The sequence below is a fragment of the Nilaparvata lugens genome, chromosome 8 (assembly GCF_014356525.2).
Source record: "Nilaparvata lugens isolate BPH chromosome 8, ASM1435652v1, whole genome shotgun sequence".
Lineage (NCBI taxonomy): Eukaryota > Metazoa > Arthropoda > Insecta > Hemiptera > Delphacidae > Nilaparvata > Nilaparvata lugens.
The window spans coordinates 23875952-23892435 of NC_052511.1; the positions used below are offsets into that span (position 1 = coordinate 23875952).

Below are 16484 nucleotides of genomic sequence, written 5' to 3' on the forward strand. Positions count from 1 at the left end.
AAGATTGGAGATGAACCATTTCCTGTGTACAAGCAGAGATGAACGTAATATTCGATCGAAATATTATTTCGTTTCTCTATGGTACAAGACAACACAACTTATAAATTTTCTAGAAAAATTTACATTACTTTATTATTCCTTTATAAAAATATTTCAGGAGAATTTTAATTTAAATAAAAATAGCTATTTCATATCCTCTTCTAGATTATTTTTGTGATTTAACTTGTTATTTTTGTCATGTTGGTAAGACCAAATGAACCAAATCCTACATTATTTAACAAAAACCACTCGAATTTTCAAGATCGTGAGTACTTTGTGATCTGTGATGCTGACTACTGGCAATCATTTCAACACTTCAAACAAGTCCTACAACGCTATCCATTAGTGAAGCATCGTTTCCCAGTCTGAACAACATTACATGTCTGACACATTCGTCTCAAAACAACTTTCTCCCATTAAAACTGATTATTCAATCCACTGAAGTTACTACTAATATAATTCTAATTCTCACTCACAAAACGATCATGATGGAACCCAGAAATCAAGCAATAGTCAAAATAGTGAGATTCAGCATTCCTTGTAAATAACATCTATAATCTATGTTCAACTAATTCTGACAGATTGAAGTGAATCTCACTATGTGCGATGGTCAATAGGTCTCTTGATATGCTGAACTCGCTTGTACTTGATTAACCGTTTCGAATCGAGTACTTTAATCGGATTTAGAGAGAATGGATCAAGTTTTGAGTAAGAGCAATTGAGTAGTGATAGTGATTGCTAGACAGAGATAGAAAAAGAAAAAATGGGAGTGAGAGATAAAGAGAGTGAGTTGTAGTGATAGAAATCACGAAAGCAACATTAGTGATCAGTCTTTCAAGCATACATAATATGGTAATTGAGTTGTTGGTATTTCGTTTACCGTTCCACGTTGAAACTATTTCTCTCCGTGTTATCTCCCCTCCTTTCTCCTCTCTTCTCTTCTCACACTCTCTTCCTCTCTCAGCTCACTAACTCCATCATAGATGATAAGGAAACAAGATGTGTAAGCTCCTCCCTACCAAAACGTGAATGGCCCGTCATAATTTTCGAGCACTATTAATATTTTTCAACTGTTGCTCACGTTCAACTGAGTGGTCCACGAAGAGAAAGAGGAAAGAAGGAGAAAGAACGAGGAACAAGTCGAAAGAAACGGTTTGGTTCGGCCCACCCATCAAGTTAAATTGTGTTACCTTATATGATCTCGGGTCGGTATTTCTCCCAAGACTCCACCTCTAAATCAAAACCAGATTGAAACTCTCTGTGTGTGTGTGTGTGTCTGTTTTGGTATTAATCGTTTATGTCTCTGTATTAGTGTATTGGAGTATTAAGAGAGTGTATTAGTGAGTAGAATGGAATTCTTGTTCATAAAACTGGTATAACGGTTTGAGCTCTTCTGTATATTTTCTTTCATTGTTATACTGTAGTCCTACAAAAACTTTCCAAATTACCGTACATGAAATGCCCTTGAAGTTTAAAAAATAATAATTTAAAGTAGTCATTTGTTGCTTATTCGGAATATGTCAACTCATTTCCATCATCCACAGTTTGAAGAGTTGACCGATGAATCAAAACTTTGGTAGCCTACTATTATAAAAATATAATGTAATAATAACAATATAGAATAAATAGTATCATTTTCAGTTTCTTTGATACAACTAGTAATTCTATATAATAATAATTTCAAGTAGCCCTATTGCAATAAATGAAAAATATCTAAATTCATTGGAATAAATCATGGTATCTAATACGTTTCATGTCCATATAGTTTATATGAATAAAAATCAAGAGAGCTAAGCTTACATAGTTTAGTTTTGGTGAAGCAATGCATTTGAATGTCAAAAAAAAGTGTAAAATAAGACTGGTCCGCACCGCCATAATCGAATACTTTAGAAGCAATTCCATACTCCAAGTTGGTCAAAACCGATTGACCTTCAAAGATAGCTCCACTCGACACGTATGTCAGCCAATAATGGTGAATTATAAATGAGACAAGTTACTGTATTGATTTGAGCTGATATAGGAGACGAAGAGGTCCAAAAAAAAGAGGGGAAGAGGTTGAAGAGAAGGTTTGAGAAATGAGAAGACATGAGGAGGAACCGGAGAGAATGAAGGAGAGAGGAAATTGGGAGATTAATGAGAAGGTTAGGAGAAAGGAGGATAAGTGAACAAAGGAGAAGGTGGGGAAGAAAAAGACTAAAGATGATGGATGTTGAGGAGAAGGTTGGAAGGAAAGAATCATCAGACAAAGAAAAGAAGACATACGAAGCAGAAGATGATGAAGGATAGAGAGCAGAAGAACGAAAAGGAGGAAATTGAGGGAATATATCAAGAGAAACAGGACAAGATGAAAGAAAAAAGGATGTTATGAAGAATGTTCGGGGAAGAGAACACAGTAAGAACGGAGAAGAATAATTCAAGATTGGTGAAAGAGAAAAGTGAGGAAGAGAAGTGGTGAAGAGAAGACAGAAGGAGAAGGATTTTCAGGAGCAGATTATGGAAGATAACTGGAGGAAAAGGAATAAGACAGAGGCTGGGTAGGAAGGAGAAAAAATGTACAAAGTAAAGGAGTGCATAAAAGAGGAAGAGAAGAAGACGAATGATCAGGAAGGCTGAGTAGAAGGTTAGGAATAGAAGCGAACAAAGAATAAGAAAACAAGAGAAGAGGAGGAAGAAAAAAGAAGAAGATAGTTATCAACTTTTTTCGAGACTCCAGAAAGAAGTAGCAGATATTTTTCTTCAGCACTACACGCTTATGACCTTTACAGCAGAAATGATGATCGATTTGTCTGCACGTAGGTGAGGCCAGCTGCGATTAATATTCCAACTTGTCTCTTTTTCTTTTACTCAATGTTTCTACTTCTTTATCAGACGTTTTCTCCGCATCCTTTACAAACGATCACGAATCTGCAATTTCAATTCGACTTCTAAGTAGTCATTTCCATCCGAATTCAATTTACTAAATGCATTTAAGGATCTAAACCCAACGTATAATGATAAAAAGCTATATTGTAGACTTGTGGAAAGATCTCACCTTTAGTAAGATTCATCCTACACTGTTTAGACTCTAGACTGAATGCAATTGATAACTCGATGCCAACTGAACTACCTATTTCTTTTGCTTTCAATAAAGCAGCTAACAGAATATAATTTTGTATGTATGCTTGCATAATTGACTTGTTTGTAATTATGTTGACAAATAAATGGATCAATGAATATCAGCGGCATCTTGAGTAAGTTCTGCAGCCAGGGGCCTCACTTATAGTTTAAAGAGAGAAATCAATATTCTTCATGAGTAACTATTCTCATTGCACAACAGCTGAAGCACTTTCTACTCTCAACAATCCAACCAATAAAAATGGCGCCAAAACCAACAAGTTTAGTAAAGAACTATAGTGAGAATCACTATAAACTGACACCATTCCTTATAAAATAGCATCATTGCTTCACAATCAACCAATGCTAACAGCTTGAATCTCACTGAATTCTCCTCTTTTTTATTATAGCGCATACTTTCCAGTGTTATACTCTTGTTCGACGCGTATGGTAGGTAACATTACAGACTCCAAGTAAAGCCTAAAAAACTGGGAAAAAGTGAAGCCAAAGCCAACTAGCAAGCAAGCTCACACTCAACTTACAGTGGTACTTAGGTACTTACTCTTGAACTTGACCAGCTAAACCGGTCCCATCTCCCGCGCTCAGTTGGTACTTCGCCGGCTTACTACTTCAACAACCACTTTCTCTTACCTACTGTCTTCTTCTTACTCTATGGACTTGTCCACTTTTTAGCATTCCTTCCTTCTTAGACACACCTCCAGTGAGATAGTCGCATTCCTTACCATCAAACTACACTGAATCCGGAGTTACACTAATGTTTTGAACACTACTATTTCTTCTTCTTCTTCTTCTTCTTCTTCTTTTTCTTCTTCTTCTCCTTCTTCATCATCATCGTCATCTTTTTCTTCGAGAATCGATTCGGTAGAGGTAGATTACTACCTAGAGGTAGAAACTACAGGAAATTTGTCATTTTATATGAAGACAGTTTTGTTAATTCATAGATCACCAACCACATCAATGCTCCCCATTGAACTAATGCAGTCAGTCCAAACTGAATGTCACAAAAGCATAGCTCACCAGGTGACACGCCGGCGGCGATGACGCAATTACGCGGCGTGTTTTTGCGTGCGACACGCGACGCCACGTGTGAACAGTCGCATTGCACTGCGTGCAAAACAAAGCTGCTTATCGGCAGACGGCGGTAAGATATGCAACAATAAATGTTGTACTGCAGCTTGTACTCCAAGTAGTAAATTGTTGGGGCTGGTTCAATGCACTCTAACAATGTAGTTTAAACTGAAGCTAAGAAACGAGCGTAGGTTGAAATAGTATGAACGGAAGCTGAGTAGAGAACTTCGTTACTTTGGATACAAGACTTTGAAAGGTACAACATTGAAATAAGATTTGTCAGTTTAGTTCCAAATACATTTAAACATATTGATATCTACTTGAAATCTAGTGAAGACTTTATTAGTAGTTTGTGGAGTATTTACTACTTTGAAAGTAAATAAAATGAGGTATTATATTAACCACACTTCCCTTCCACACCGTGACTACGTTGATAAGATAAATCATGTATTAATAGCATATCATAATACAGAAATAACACTCCATTATGGGATGTATACTGAGTAGATTTCTGCTAGTGCTTGCTACCTCCTCTATCTCACTCACTCTCTCTCTCACACTCTCTCGACCTCTATCTCTATGTCTCTTAGTGGCATCTCTCTCTCCCCATAACTCTTTGATAATATGCATCTCACCGAACTATTTATAACGGCGATATGAATACTGTAGCTGTCATACTCTGACAGATGGCAAAGCCAGATGCCATGGTCTATTTCAACTATGCTAATATAGGGAGCGAACCTATGTTGAGCCCATCAATTTTCTATATCTATGTAGCTGAAAACACAGGGAGTGAGCCAGTATACCAAACACTTGTTCTATAACTATATATGAACCTAAAATGAAACTAAGCCTCCCCATATTATACCTATGACTATCGGATAGCTTAAAAGTCCTATTCAGTTATTGAGAATTCATGCCCTATCAATGTTGTGCATTGTGTACAGCATTAAACACACGCATAAACAGACAAAATTATACGCAAGAAAAGTATCATTGTAGTGAATGACTAATCTATATCTCACTATATCAATAATATCATCATACCTCATTCTATTGTTTTTTATGGATACTTTTGATGTAAATAAAAATATAAATCTCCGTACCCTATTAAATTATTTTGTCATAAAATGTTTCGGACATTGAGACTAAATGCACTTATGCCTTATACAAAAGTCAAGTTATACTCATCTGCTTGGCACAGAAAGGAGTAATATAGGCTAGTAACCTAGCATAGGAATTAAACCTTATCAAAACCCATTTATTTTTAGAAGTTTATGATGTGTAGTAGAGGAACTAAGTCATTTTTGGAGCGTAACACAAATTTAATAGTCATTAATTGGGGTTAGTTGAATACCAGGGTGGTCTAAAACTAAAGACTATATTCTTCCAAGTATTGAGTATGTATGGTGTGCAACTCTTATCATAGACTCATGTATAACATGATGTTTAGGGAAAGATGGTTACCAATCAAGCTTATTAAAACATGGAAGTTTTGGAGAAAATTGAAAAAAAAATTAACATTCATTTTCAATTAGGATCTTGCCCACAGAGGAGCCAGATTTAGGTGTGAGTAATGGGAGGAATTATAATAATAATATGACAAAAGGATAGCTTCATTTTCAGATGAATTCCGAATTACCAAGAAATGGTGGTAATGAAGCTCACAACGACAGTACAGCTGACAGCTAAATATCCACCCTTCCAACGAGAGCACCAAGAGCATGTTACTTATCTTACCTGGACGATACTATTAATGTCAGAATGCCGACAGCCACTTCCTAAACTTCTGATATAAAGTGGACATTGTCATACAAATCGGAAGTTACTCATTATATTATTGTATTACTCGATTTATCAGTCAGTCCAAACTGAATGTCACAAAAGCATAGCTCACCAGGTGACACGCCGGCGGCGATGACGCAATTACGCGGCGTGTTTTTGCGTGCGACACGCGACGCCACGTGTGAACAATCGCATTGCACTGCGTGCAAAACAAAGCTGCTTATCGGCAGACGGCGGTAAGATATGCAACAATAAATGTTGTACTGCAGCTTGTACTCCAAGTAGTAAATTGTTGGGGCTGGTTCAATGCACTCTAACAATGTAGTTTAAACTGAAGCTAAGAAACGAGCGTAGGTTGAAATAGTATGAACGGAAGCTGAGTAGAGAACTTCGTTACTTTGGATACAAGACTTTGAAAGGTACAACATTGAAATAAGATTTGTCAGTTTAGTTCCAAATACTTTTAAACATATTGATATCTACTTGAAATCTAGTGAAGACTTTACTAGTAGTTTGTGGAGTATTTACTACTTTGAAAGTAAATAAAATGAGGTATTATATTAACCACACTTCCCTTCCACACCGTGACTACGTTGATAAGTTAAATCATGTATTAATAGCATATCATAATACAGAAATAACACTCCATTATGGGATGTATACTGAGTAGATTTCTGCTAGTGCTTGCTACCTCCTCTATCTCACTCACTCTCTCTCTCACACTCTTTCGACCTCTATCTCTATGTCTCTTAGTGGCATCTCTCTCTCCCCATAACTCTTTGATAATATGCATCTCACCGAACTATTTATAACGGCGATATGAATACTGTAGCTGTCATACTCTGACAGATGGCAAAGCCAGATGCCATGGTCTATTTCAACTATGCTAATATAGGGAGCGAACCTATGTTGAGCCCATCAATTTTCTATATCTATGTAGCTGAAAACACAGGGAGTGAGCCAGTATACCAAACACTTGTTCTATAACTATATATGAACCTAAAATGAAACTAAGCCTCCCCATATTATACCTATGACTATCGGATAGCTTAAAAGTCCTATTCAGTTATTGAGAATTCATGCCCTATCAATGTTGTGCATTGTGTACAGCATTAAACACACGCATAAACAGACAAAATTATACGCAAGAAAAGTATCATTGTAGTGAATGACTAATCTATATCTCACTATATCAATAATACCATTTATACACTTCCATTTCTTCCTGATATTGTTTTTTGAATCATTGAAGCTTTTTATTACATAAGTACGTTTAGCAAGTGTGATATCTTTATTGAGTTTGTTCCTATAAACTTGATAATCATTTTTGTACACAGAATTCGTAGGGTTGCTTTTTGAACGCCTAAATAAGATATCTCTTATTTTAAGCTTATTAAGTAGTTCATATGTCATCCAATTATTTTTAAAATCATTGGAATGACTGGTACGAATACGAATAATTTTCTCAGATTGTTTTGTTGCACTATCAAAATTTAATTTAATCATATCATATACCAAATTGCGAGAGGAAAGTAATTCTTCCAAGTATTGAGTATGTATGGTCTGCAAGTCTTATCATAGACTCATGTATAGCATGATGTTTAGGGAAAGCTGGTTACCAATCAAGCTTATTAAAACATGGAAGTTTTGGAGAAAATTGAAGAAAGAATTAACATTCATTTTCAATTAGGATCTTGCCCACAGAGGAGCCAGATTTAGGTGTGAGTAATGGGAGGAATTATAATAATAATATGACAAGAGAATAGCTTCATTTTCAGATGAATTCCGAATTACCAAGAAATGGTGGTAATGAAGCTCACAACGACAGTACAGCTGACAGCTAAATATCCACCCTTCCAACGAGAGCACCAAGAGCATGTTACTTATCTTACCTGGACGGCTGGACGATACTATTAATGTCAGAATGCCGACAGCCACTTCCTAAACTTCTGATATAAAGTGGACATTGTCATACAAATCGGAAGTTACTCATTATATTATTGTATTACTCGATTTATCAGTCAAGAAAGGAAATACGCAATAATCTATTTGTTACCACAAATCACAAGCACAATATTCTGCTTACAAGAAGAAACAAAGTTTACAAAAGACAACAGATGCAGCCAATACCCCGACAAATGTCTGCCAAAGTTAGGTCACGCAATTGTTTCATAATGCAAGAAATACATACTGTATAATAGACATCATAACATAAATAACATGCCAAGCATATACATAAACATAGTTATGTAGTCTACATATTTATGATAATATTAAGGTGTTAAAATTGCATATAACTAAGTTATTGTTGGTGCAGTTGTTTTATGAAAAGGTGGTCCCGGGGTGCATCAACCCTCACTACACCAAACAGCTGTTGTTATAAAACTACCGGATACAATAGTCCGTTGGTTCCGGTACTTCGAGTTATCCTCTTCTTCTTCTTCTTCTTCTTCTTCTTCTTCTTCTTCTTCTTCTTCTTCTTCTTTTTCTTCTTCTTCTTCTTCTTCTTCTTCTTTTTCTTCTTCTTCTTCTCCTCCTCCTCCTCCTCCTCCTCCATCTTCAACGTCACCTTCTTCAACTTCTTCTTCTTCTTCAACATTCTCAATCCAGACTGCTATCCTGTCTATCACAGTTCATTCTGTCCTGGCACCCCGTCGCCTACAATAGCCTGCAATACTGCTACAAATCTTCGGTTCCCTTCCCTCCTCCCCCTTCAATGGTATTAGCACAATAGAAATGAACGGCTTGAACAACACCTGCTTCATAGCAACATTTGCAGATCGTTTCCTAGAGTTTTTATTGCTTTTCTATGTCTAGAAGAACAAAAATAGGTGAATAATGTCTAGAAGAACAAAAATAGCTATAATACAGAACTGAATGGAGAAGAACAAAGAGGAGAGGGAATGAGTATTGTTGCAGACTAGAGCAGAGAATTGAAGCTTCTACGGGTGGGTGGCCTATTGTGCGAAGGGTTAAAGGATTTCATGAGAATCGTATTCTTCAATAAAGTTTCCAGGATTCCAGAAGGGGCATCAAAGACAACTCCTACAATTATTATTTTTAGTATTAAAATTGGTCATCAATCAAGGCAAATGTTTCTTGATCCTATTAAGAAGATAGTGAATTATTTAATGAGTGAATAACTTCTAGAGCATGTAATTTGAAGTCAAAGTACAGGAAGAGCTAAATTTACTCACCATAGCTTATACTTATCCTCTATAAAATGTATTACTTCATATGGAGGGTTAACATGGTATGAAAAAATAATAAAATTTACATTTCGTACACAGTTTCGAAGATTTGAAGAGTATTTCTTGATGAGACTGAAAATTAAAGTGGAGTTTCCTGACAAGAGTAAACAAGATACAAACAAAAGAAGAGGAAACTTCGGTTATAATCTCAATTTTCAGGCAACTACAACGTAAATCTAGCTAACTTCAGATAAGAAATATTACAAGACATTAAATGCCAACTTCTTCATCGACATCTTCTTCACTGTTTTCTTCCATTTCTTCTTGCTTCTTCATCTTCTTCTTGTCTTGCAGGTACCGAAACGGACACAAAAACAACTAATTACGAAAGTTACTGAACACAAAAACCAACCAACTCTAATGGAAAACGAAACCAGGGGGTCGAAAATATTAATGACAAAGATGCCAAAACAGGACAACTGGAGAAGAATATTTATGAAAAGAGCGACATGGCAAATCATCATCAGCTTTGTGGAGCGATACTGGTTTTCACTCAGTTTCTCGTAAAGGAAAAGCCGGAAAAACAATCTGACAAAGGAGAATGAAGGGGCGAAGAGATGATCTCAATGGATTTTGCACAAGTCTCATTTCAGATTCCACTCAACAAAAGTCAGCTGATGCTATAAGAAACAGAGGATCAAGCAAGCTATTATTTTCTCTTTGTGCCATGCTTTATCATCTTGTTCGTTCTAGTGTGATGGTTTTTTAGCATGAAGCACTACTCTATCATCATTCCTCTTCCCTCTAATGTCCCATCTCTTTCTCAAATAATAAAACTTCTTCCCTTCTCTGCCAGTTCAATTGTAACTGAACTAAACCTTCCTCCCTTCGAAGCTGCTCAATAATTGTAATCATTATTCCCCGGGGAGAAACAGCATTTCTTTGAAGACAATGCTTATCCAAGTAAAAAACTGCAGTCCAAGGAATATCAATGCAAAGCAGTCGGTTTGTTTCGAGATCACTTCACAGAAAATGGATTGGGGAAGCTCTTTGGAAGTCAACTAACTAGAAAAAGTTTCCTGGATTTCAGAGGGGGCATCAAAGATGACTCCTACAACTCCTCACAGGATTCAAATTCTGTTGATAACTGTTAACAGCAACCAACATGAAATTCGAACTTTAAAGGACTATGGTGCAGAAGTATCTTTACAGAAAGTTATATAGAAAAATTGAGTACAGTATTTGGTTACTATAATGCAAATTCTATCTACAATTCAGTCATATTTATCCCATTCCTAGTTATGTTACTACTATCATACCTCAATCTAGTAATATAAAATGTATAATCTACTAAAAATGTATGAATGTCGAATAGAAACAATACTACTTTAAAAATAATGTAGATTGCAGCGTAGTGATTACATCGTATGATATATTAGTGTTAAGAAGTTTGGTTTTTTCACACAAAACACTTAATATGAACACTTAATATAAACATGAAAGTCATTGGGTGCGAGGTCTGGAGAATAAGGTGGGTGAATGAGGAATTAGCCTTGAATTACATATTCTGGATAGTTTGAACCGAGAGACGGCCTGTATGTGGTGGGGCGTTGTCATACTGTAACAACACACATGAGAGGTCCTCGCCGTTTACTCCTGATTGCTGGCCTGAAGTTGATTTTTTAAAGAATTCAATAAGAATTTATGTCTACTGTCATTCCCCTGTCAATTCTAAGCAATTCCAATCAATGTAGATCATGTGCTTCCCTTTATTAAAAAACAAATTTGATTTCTTGTCGATTGGTATGAATATTCATATGTTTTTTACAATAAATGAATTTAATTCGAAGCATAACGAGTTCACTAAGAATAGGCATCGAGGATGGAATTGGCATAGGTCAGTACAATAACATTCTGAAGTGGGTCAATATTCAGTTTTAGAAGCCCTACAACATTGGAGTATTACTGTAGCCTCAACATGGTAGGTAAAACTATAGGAAACCCTATAAGTACTTAGGAAGTATGTAGTTGCAAATTGAATCGAAATACACAAATCCCACTTCAAAAACATTTGAGTTTTAGATTACAGTTGGATTAAAATTTAGAAATCAGAAAACCGTAGAAAGCCCTATAAATACTTGAGAAGTAGTTGACAATCTATAAGACAGTTCAAACAAAATACTGATTTTAGATTAAAGTTGCATTAATTGAATAGCTTTTAACAGATAAAAATAGAGAAACAGGTTTCACATTGATCAATTATTATCAAAGTAATCGAGCATTTCAATAATTTAGGATGATTATTTTAATTACTAAAGACATCATTATCCGGCTTAAGAGTAATATCCATACATTAAAGAAATCCAACATTTATGTGATATTCCCATAGCATGAATAGATTTTTCATAATATGTTATCTGTAGTAATATGAAAGTTGACTAACTTATCATTTGCTAACTAACAGTAGGAAATTAATCGAAACAATAATGAACAACATAAATATATACTTTACATACATACATATTATAATACTTTTCCGCATATATAATTATTCAACCTGTATACTTTTCCAGCTAGAGAGAAGTATTGCAGGGTTGCCTATCTGCGCCCAATTCGTTTCAAGGCCATACTTTACTAACTTTCCACTGGTAGACAAGGAGAGAAAAAATAATAAGCAACACATGCGTGACACACCTCATTCAGATAGATTACAAATTAAGTAAGTGAATAGCTTTTCTCTTTATCCTATAAAATTACATGATAGCATGAAAAGTTACATATATCGCATTAAGAACTCCTCTAAAAATCTATACCGAGATTCAATATTGAACATTAATAAAAACTTTCCACTCATTTACCAACATTTTATTTTAGTATTCAACGTTCTATTTCAACGGGGAGCTTCCATTCGATTTCAACTTACAGCTTTCCATTTCAATTTTGTCGATCGACTCCACCTTTGATCTCATCCGACAAACAAAAATGATGTGCCGACATTTTTCACAGGCTTTAGGCTCAATCTGCCGTAAACCACAGAATCGCTACGAGTAATGGAATGTCACTGAAAAGTGATGAAAGAGGAGCATGCAAGAGAAAAGAGACGATTGAAACTAAATGATACAGAAGAACCCTGTCATTCTGAACATTCTCTTTCATCTATTTTTCCGTTCTCTTCTTCTATCGTCAACCCATCTTCCTCATCACCTATTCTCCTCCATCCTCTCCATCATTCATCCTCGTTCTACTCTTCCCCTTCTCCCTCTTCATGTTTCATTCGCTTTGATCCCTGAAACTCGTTCACTTTGCAACCGAACAGAAGTAATCGGAAATGCCGCTGGTAACATCAACCTACAAAAACCAATCACATAGCTATCACATTCACAACTGCTCTTATCAATTTATTGACGTTAGAAAGTTGAAAAAAGTGCCGGCAAAATACCATCATGTCCTGTTTCTCCTACTGGGATCAGTTACCTTGGATTGACTATTTCGTTTTATATTATTATAATAGAACATGAATTAAAACCCACTTTTTTATTTTAAAAAATTCTCAACCCTTCTATCCTATTTATCCTATTAAGATGTTACGTACAATGTTATGTTGATACATTGACAAATAAGCCACAAACTCGGTTTTTCAATCTACTCCTTCCAATACTCGAATTTCACAAATTTTCCTCATTCATGTTTCTCTCAGGATTACGTTCGCCAAAATCTAGATGCTGAAATTACGCTACATATACAATACGAAATAGCTCAATAAATTCTCAGGAACGTTGAATGCATTGAACCCAATCGATTCTCGGCATTAACGTTTGCTCTAACCCGTGGCAGACATCATTGAATCAGTGGGATTACCATCAACATCATCATCATCATCAGCCGTCACTTAGTAACTGACCCTTCCCTCCCCACCCCTTGTTGTCTGTTACGGTTGCCTAGCAACGCAACTCATCACGTGACCCAGGCAACTCCTGTTGATGTTAACAAAGCATTTCCATGCTTCACCGTTCTCATAGATTAATAGAGTGAGAGATTCCCATAATTAAAAATTACTAAACATCACTGGTAACAGAATTTGCAATAGAAAGTACAAACACTGACCTTTAAATGTTCAGAGGCGAAATGGACTGGACACAAAATTGTTTGTTATATGGAAATGGACATAACATATAACTAGTTATAGTTTATTCTAAATTGAAGATTGGCAGTAGTTTAGGGAAATACTGTGAAGGCAAAAAGTAATAGTAACTTAATCCAGTTCCAGCATCTTTATAACTGCAATATACTCGTAAGTTCAACTTCTAGTGATGTGGCAAACAATAAAAGAAAAGACTCATAGGCTTTAGAGAACAAACCAGTACAGAATGAAAACAATATTGATTCAATGATTGCTCCGCAAAATAAAATACATCAGCCTATAACATTCAGAAACGTGGATACATTGTGATATGCTGCTTTACATACGGACAATACTCAAGAAACATTTCTAGATTGCAAAAGCGTTCAAAGCTCTACAATTCATTTCGAACCGTCACATCTTTCTGGTTTCTTACACTCTCACACACTTACTGTTTCTCTGTTCCAATAACACTCTCTCCTTCTCACTCTCCCAAATTCCTTCTTTCTCCAACATTCTTCTTTCTCTTCCTTTAATGCTGTCACTCTCTTTTTCTTTCTTTTTCTAGTAGCGAACGCAATATTACATCCCACACAAATATTGGCAATTTCGTATTCTTCGAGCATTTACCACTTGTCCCACTTTCTATTGAAACAAAATGCAGTCATTACTTATGCATTGTACGTAAGTGGTATGACAGTGCTAAGTTACGACTGCCATTCCAACAGAATTGTTTATTTTGTGCTGTAATAATACTAGTAACAGCAATAGTGAGATTCACATTAAACTGACAGCATTGGTTTAACAGGAAGCATCTATGTTAATCATGAGGGATGCTGACAGCTCAATATAAAACGGCACTCTGGTATCGCCCACGCTGTGTGATAAACTAACTGTGAAACAGTAATAGAATTCTCATTGTATATCATAGAGAAGGTGGTTCACAACAAATGGCGATTGAATTTCGTTATCCAAAGTCGAGAGACTTTTACAACAAAATCATTTGTTGCATCTCAAGTGGTATCAGTTGCTCTTGTGAACTCCAACTGATTTGTAAGGCTGAGCGCAGACCACTTAGTCAAGACATGATCAGACACGTTTAGTCACAATACTTCACATTTATGACGCAACTCACACTGATTAGTCATTTCAATTAGACATGTCTTCATAAGCAACCATGTGAAGTATTGTGACTGAACGTGTCTGATCATGTCTTGTCTTGACTAACTGGTGTGCGCCTAGCCTAATCTGTTCTAAAAAATCATAGAGCCCTAATTCATGAAAAGAGAAGACAGTTTTCGAGGATGCCATTTGATTTTTCTTTTTGTTTGACATTACTTTGTACCCAAAACCAAAAACTCTAGAAATTCTAATTTGAATATAGTTTGATTTCTAGATCCACCAACTTTCTTGATGAAAATAATAAATTTAAAGTTGGTCAAATTCACATCGTACAAAAGCTACAAATTTTGCTACAAAAGATAATCATTTTTTGTACCTTCGCTCTTTTAAAAAGGTTTAGGATTGGGAGATGGTTGCTTGATATTGCTTGATTTACCGTCAAATTCAATTTGAGTTTAAATATGGGAGACTTTTTTGAAAGCCTTGCTCTTTTGAAAATAATAAGTCATGAAATGCAAAACAACTAGTTGTCAATCGATAAGTATGTATTGTGTGAGCTAATTGTTGACTCACCCAGCTTCTTGATGTCGTGATACTGGGCGATCGCTTTCCGCTTGTGATTGCAGAGTCCCGTCAGGTGGTTCGGAGGCGCCCCAGCGCTCCATGGTTTACTTGCAACCTAAAACACAATAATATCATATCCTTTAATATACAATAGAGAACATACAACTGGTTTGATGCAATATTTATTGTTTCTTCTATCGTTACATGAAACATTATATTATAAATTTGTAAAATATGTACTCAGAATCAACTGAGTACAACAGGGATCACTAAAAAATCATTGATCAACGCAACTTAGTACAAGGAACATAAGAACAAATCTAAGTAAACCTAAACATAGACACAACATGAACTCGACTTGCCGTGTTGTGAATTGTTTAGAATTTGTTGTTTGGAATTTGAAGTTGGTTCTGTTTATTTTAGCTGTGTTTGTTTATTTTGTACCATATTCTATAATATTGTATTCAGTGAATGGTTTTGTGATGGAATGAGTTTTATTGAGGGAAAGTTTTTGATATGATTGTGTTGAGGTGCATGTGCATTTGAACTCATATTATTCATATGTATTTCATTTTATATGTATTTATGTTCAACTGGAATATCTCTCACAGCGCGAAAAGCATCAGGCTATCAATATCAGCCATCTTAATTATAATGTGACAAGTTTGTGATGACTGGTGAACAGCGTGTTCACTAATTCATTAGCGATTCATTTATTCATTCCCTTATTGAGGATTATAAATGGCACACCTTGTTTGGTAACCAACCAAATGCATGCATGGAATTCCATGTTGGGAAATAATTTCTTACCTTTTTTGACTTGCCAAGGCAACTTAATAAATTATAATTTACATTTCCACGTCAATTTATTATGCATTGTGATATCAGTCACACTCTGGGATTTTGGTTCTTCTACTCTTTCCCTTCCTCGTTTCGATTTTTTCCTTCTTTGTAATATTGATTTCAATTTTCATCTTCGCAACTGATTTGTTTTCTCTTTCCACTACATAATTCTACTCTGCCAAACTTGACATTCAAATTTTTGTGTCGTTGGATCTAAACTGACTTCATCAAATATTATAATTCGATTTTTTTCTGTGCCAATGATCTTTTAAATTATTGAAGTTATCATTTTATGTGTCGCATTCTTCAACATCCAGTGTATTTCTTCGTATTCTGAGTGGATTTGGATATATTACACTTCTTGGAGCTAATAGGGATTAACAGTTTGATAATTTTAGTTAGTTGACATTTTTGACAAGGACATTCATGAATATAAATTAATTGAAATTATATTGGTAGCCTTTTATGGTATTCAGGTTTGTAAAAAAGCTGCTGGTTCTTTTCTCCAAGTTTTAAGGAGACTCAGAACAATTCAATCAGATAAGAGAGAAAAAATAGAAATATGAGTGAAAAGCGAAAAAGTGATGGTCTTATGAACTATAATTATTACTATGCTGGTAATGCCAGTTATGAGCTCA

The 16484-nt window shown here is 35.4% G+C and overlaps 1 protein-coding gene across 3 annotated transcripts in view; it reads right to left on the reverse strand.

The window, feature by feature from the left end:
* The window catches only part of LOC111055270 (putative mediator of RNA polymerase II transcription subunit 26), a 190787-nt gene that overhangs the window by 26146 nt on the left and 148157 nt on the right, over positions 1 to 16484 (reverse strand). For all 3 annotated transcript variants that reach the window (XM_039434314.1, XM_039434311.1, XM_039434312.1), the window contains exon 4: positions 15013 to 15118. In XM_039434314.1, coding sequence (XP_039290248.1) covers positions 15013 to 15118 — 106 coding nt within the window. The remainder of the gene's footprint in view (positions 1 to 15012; positions 15119 to 16484) is intronic.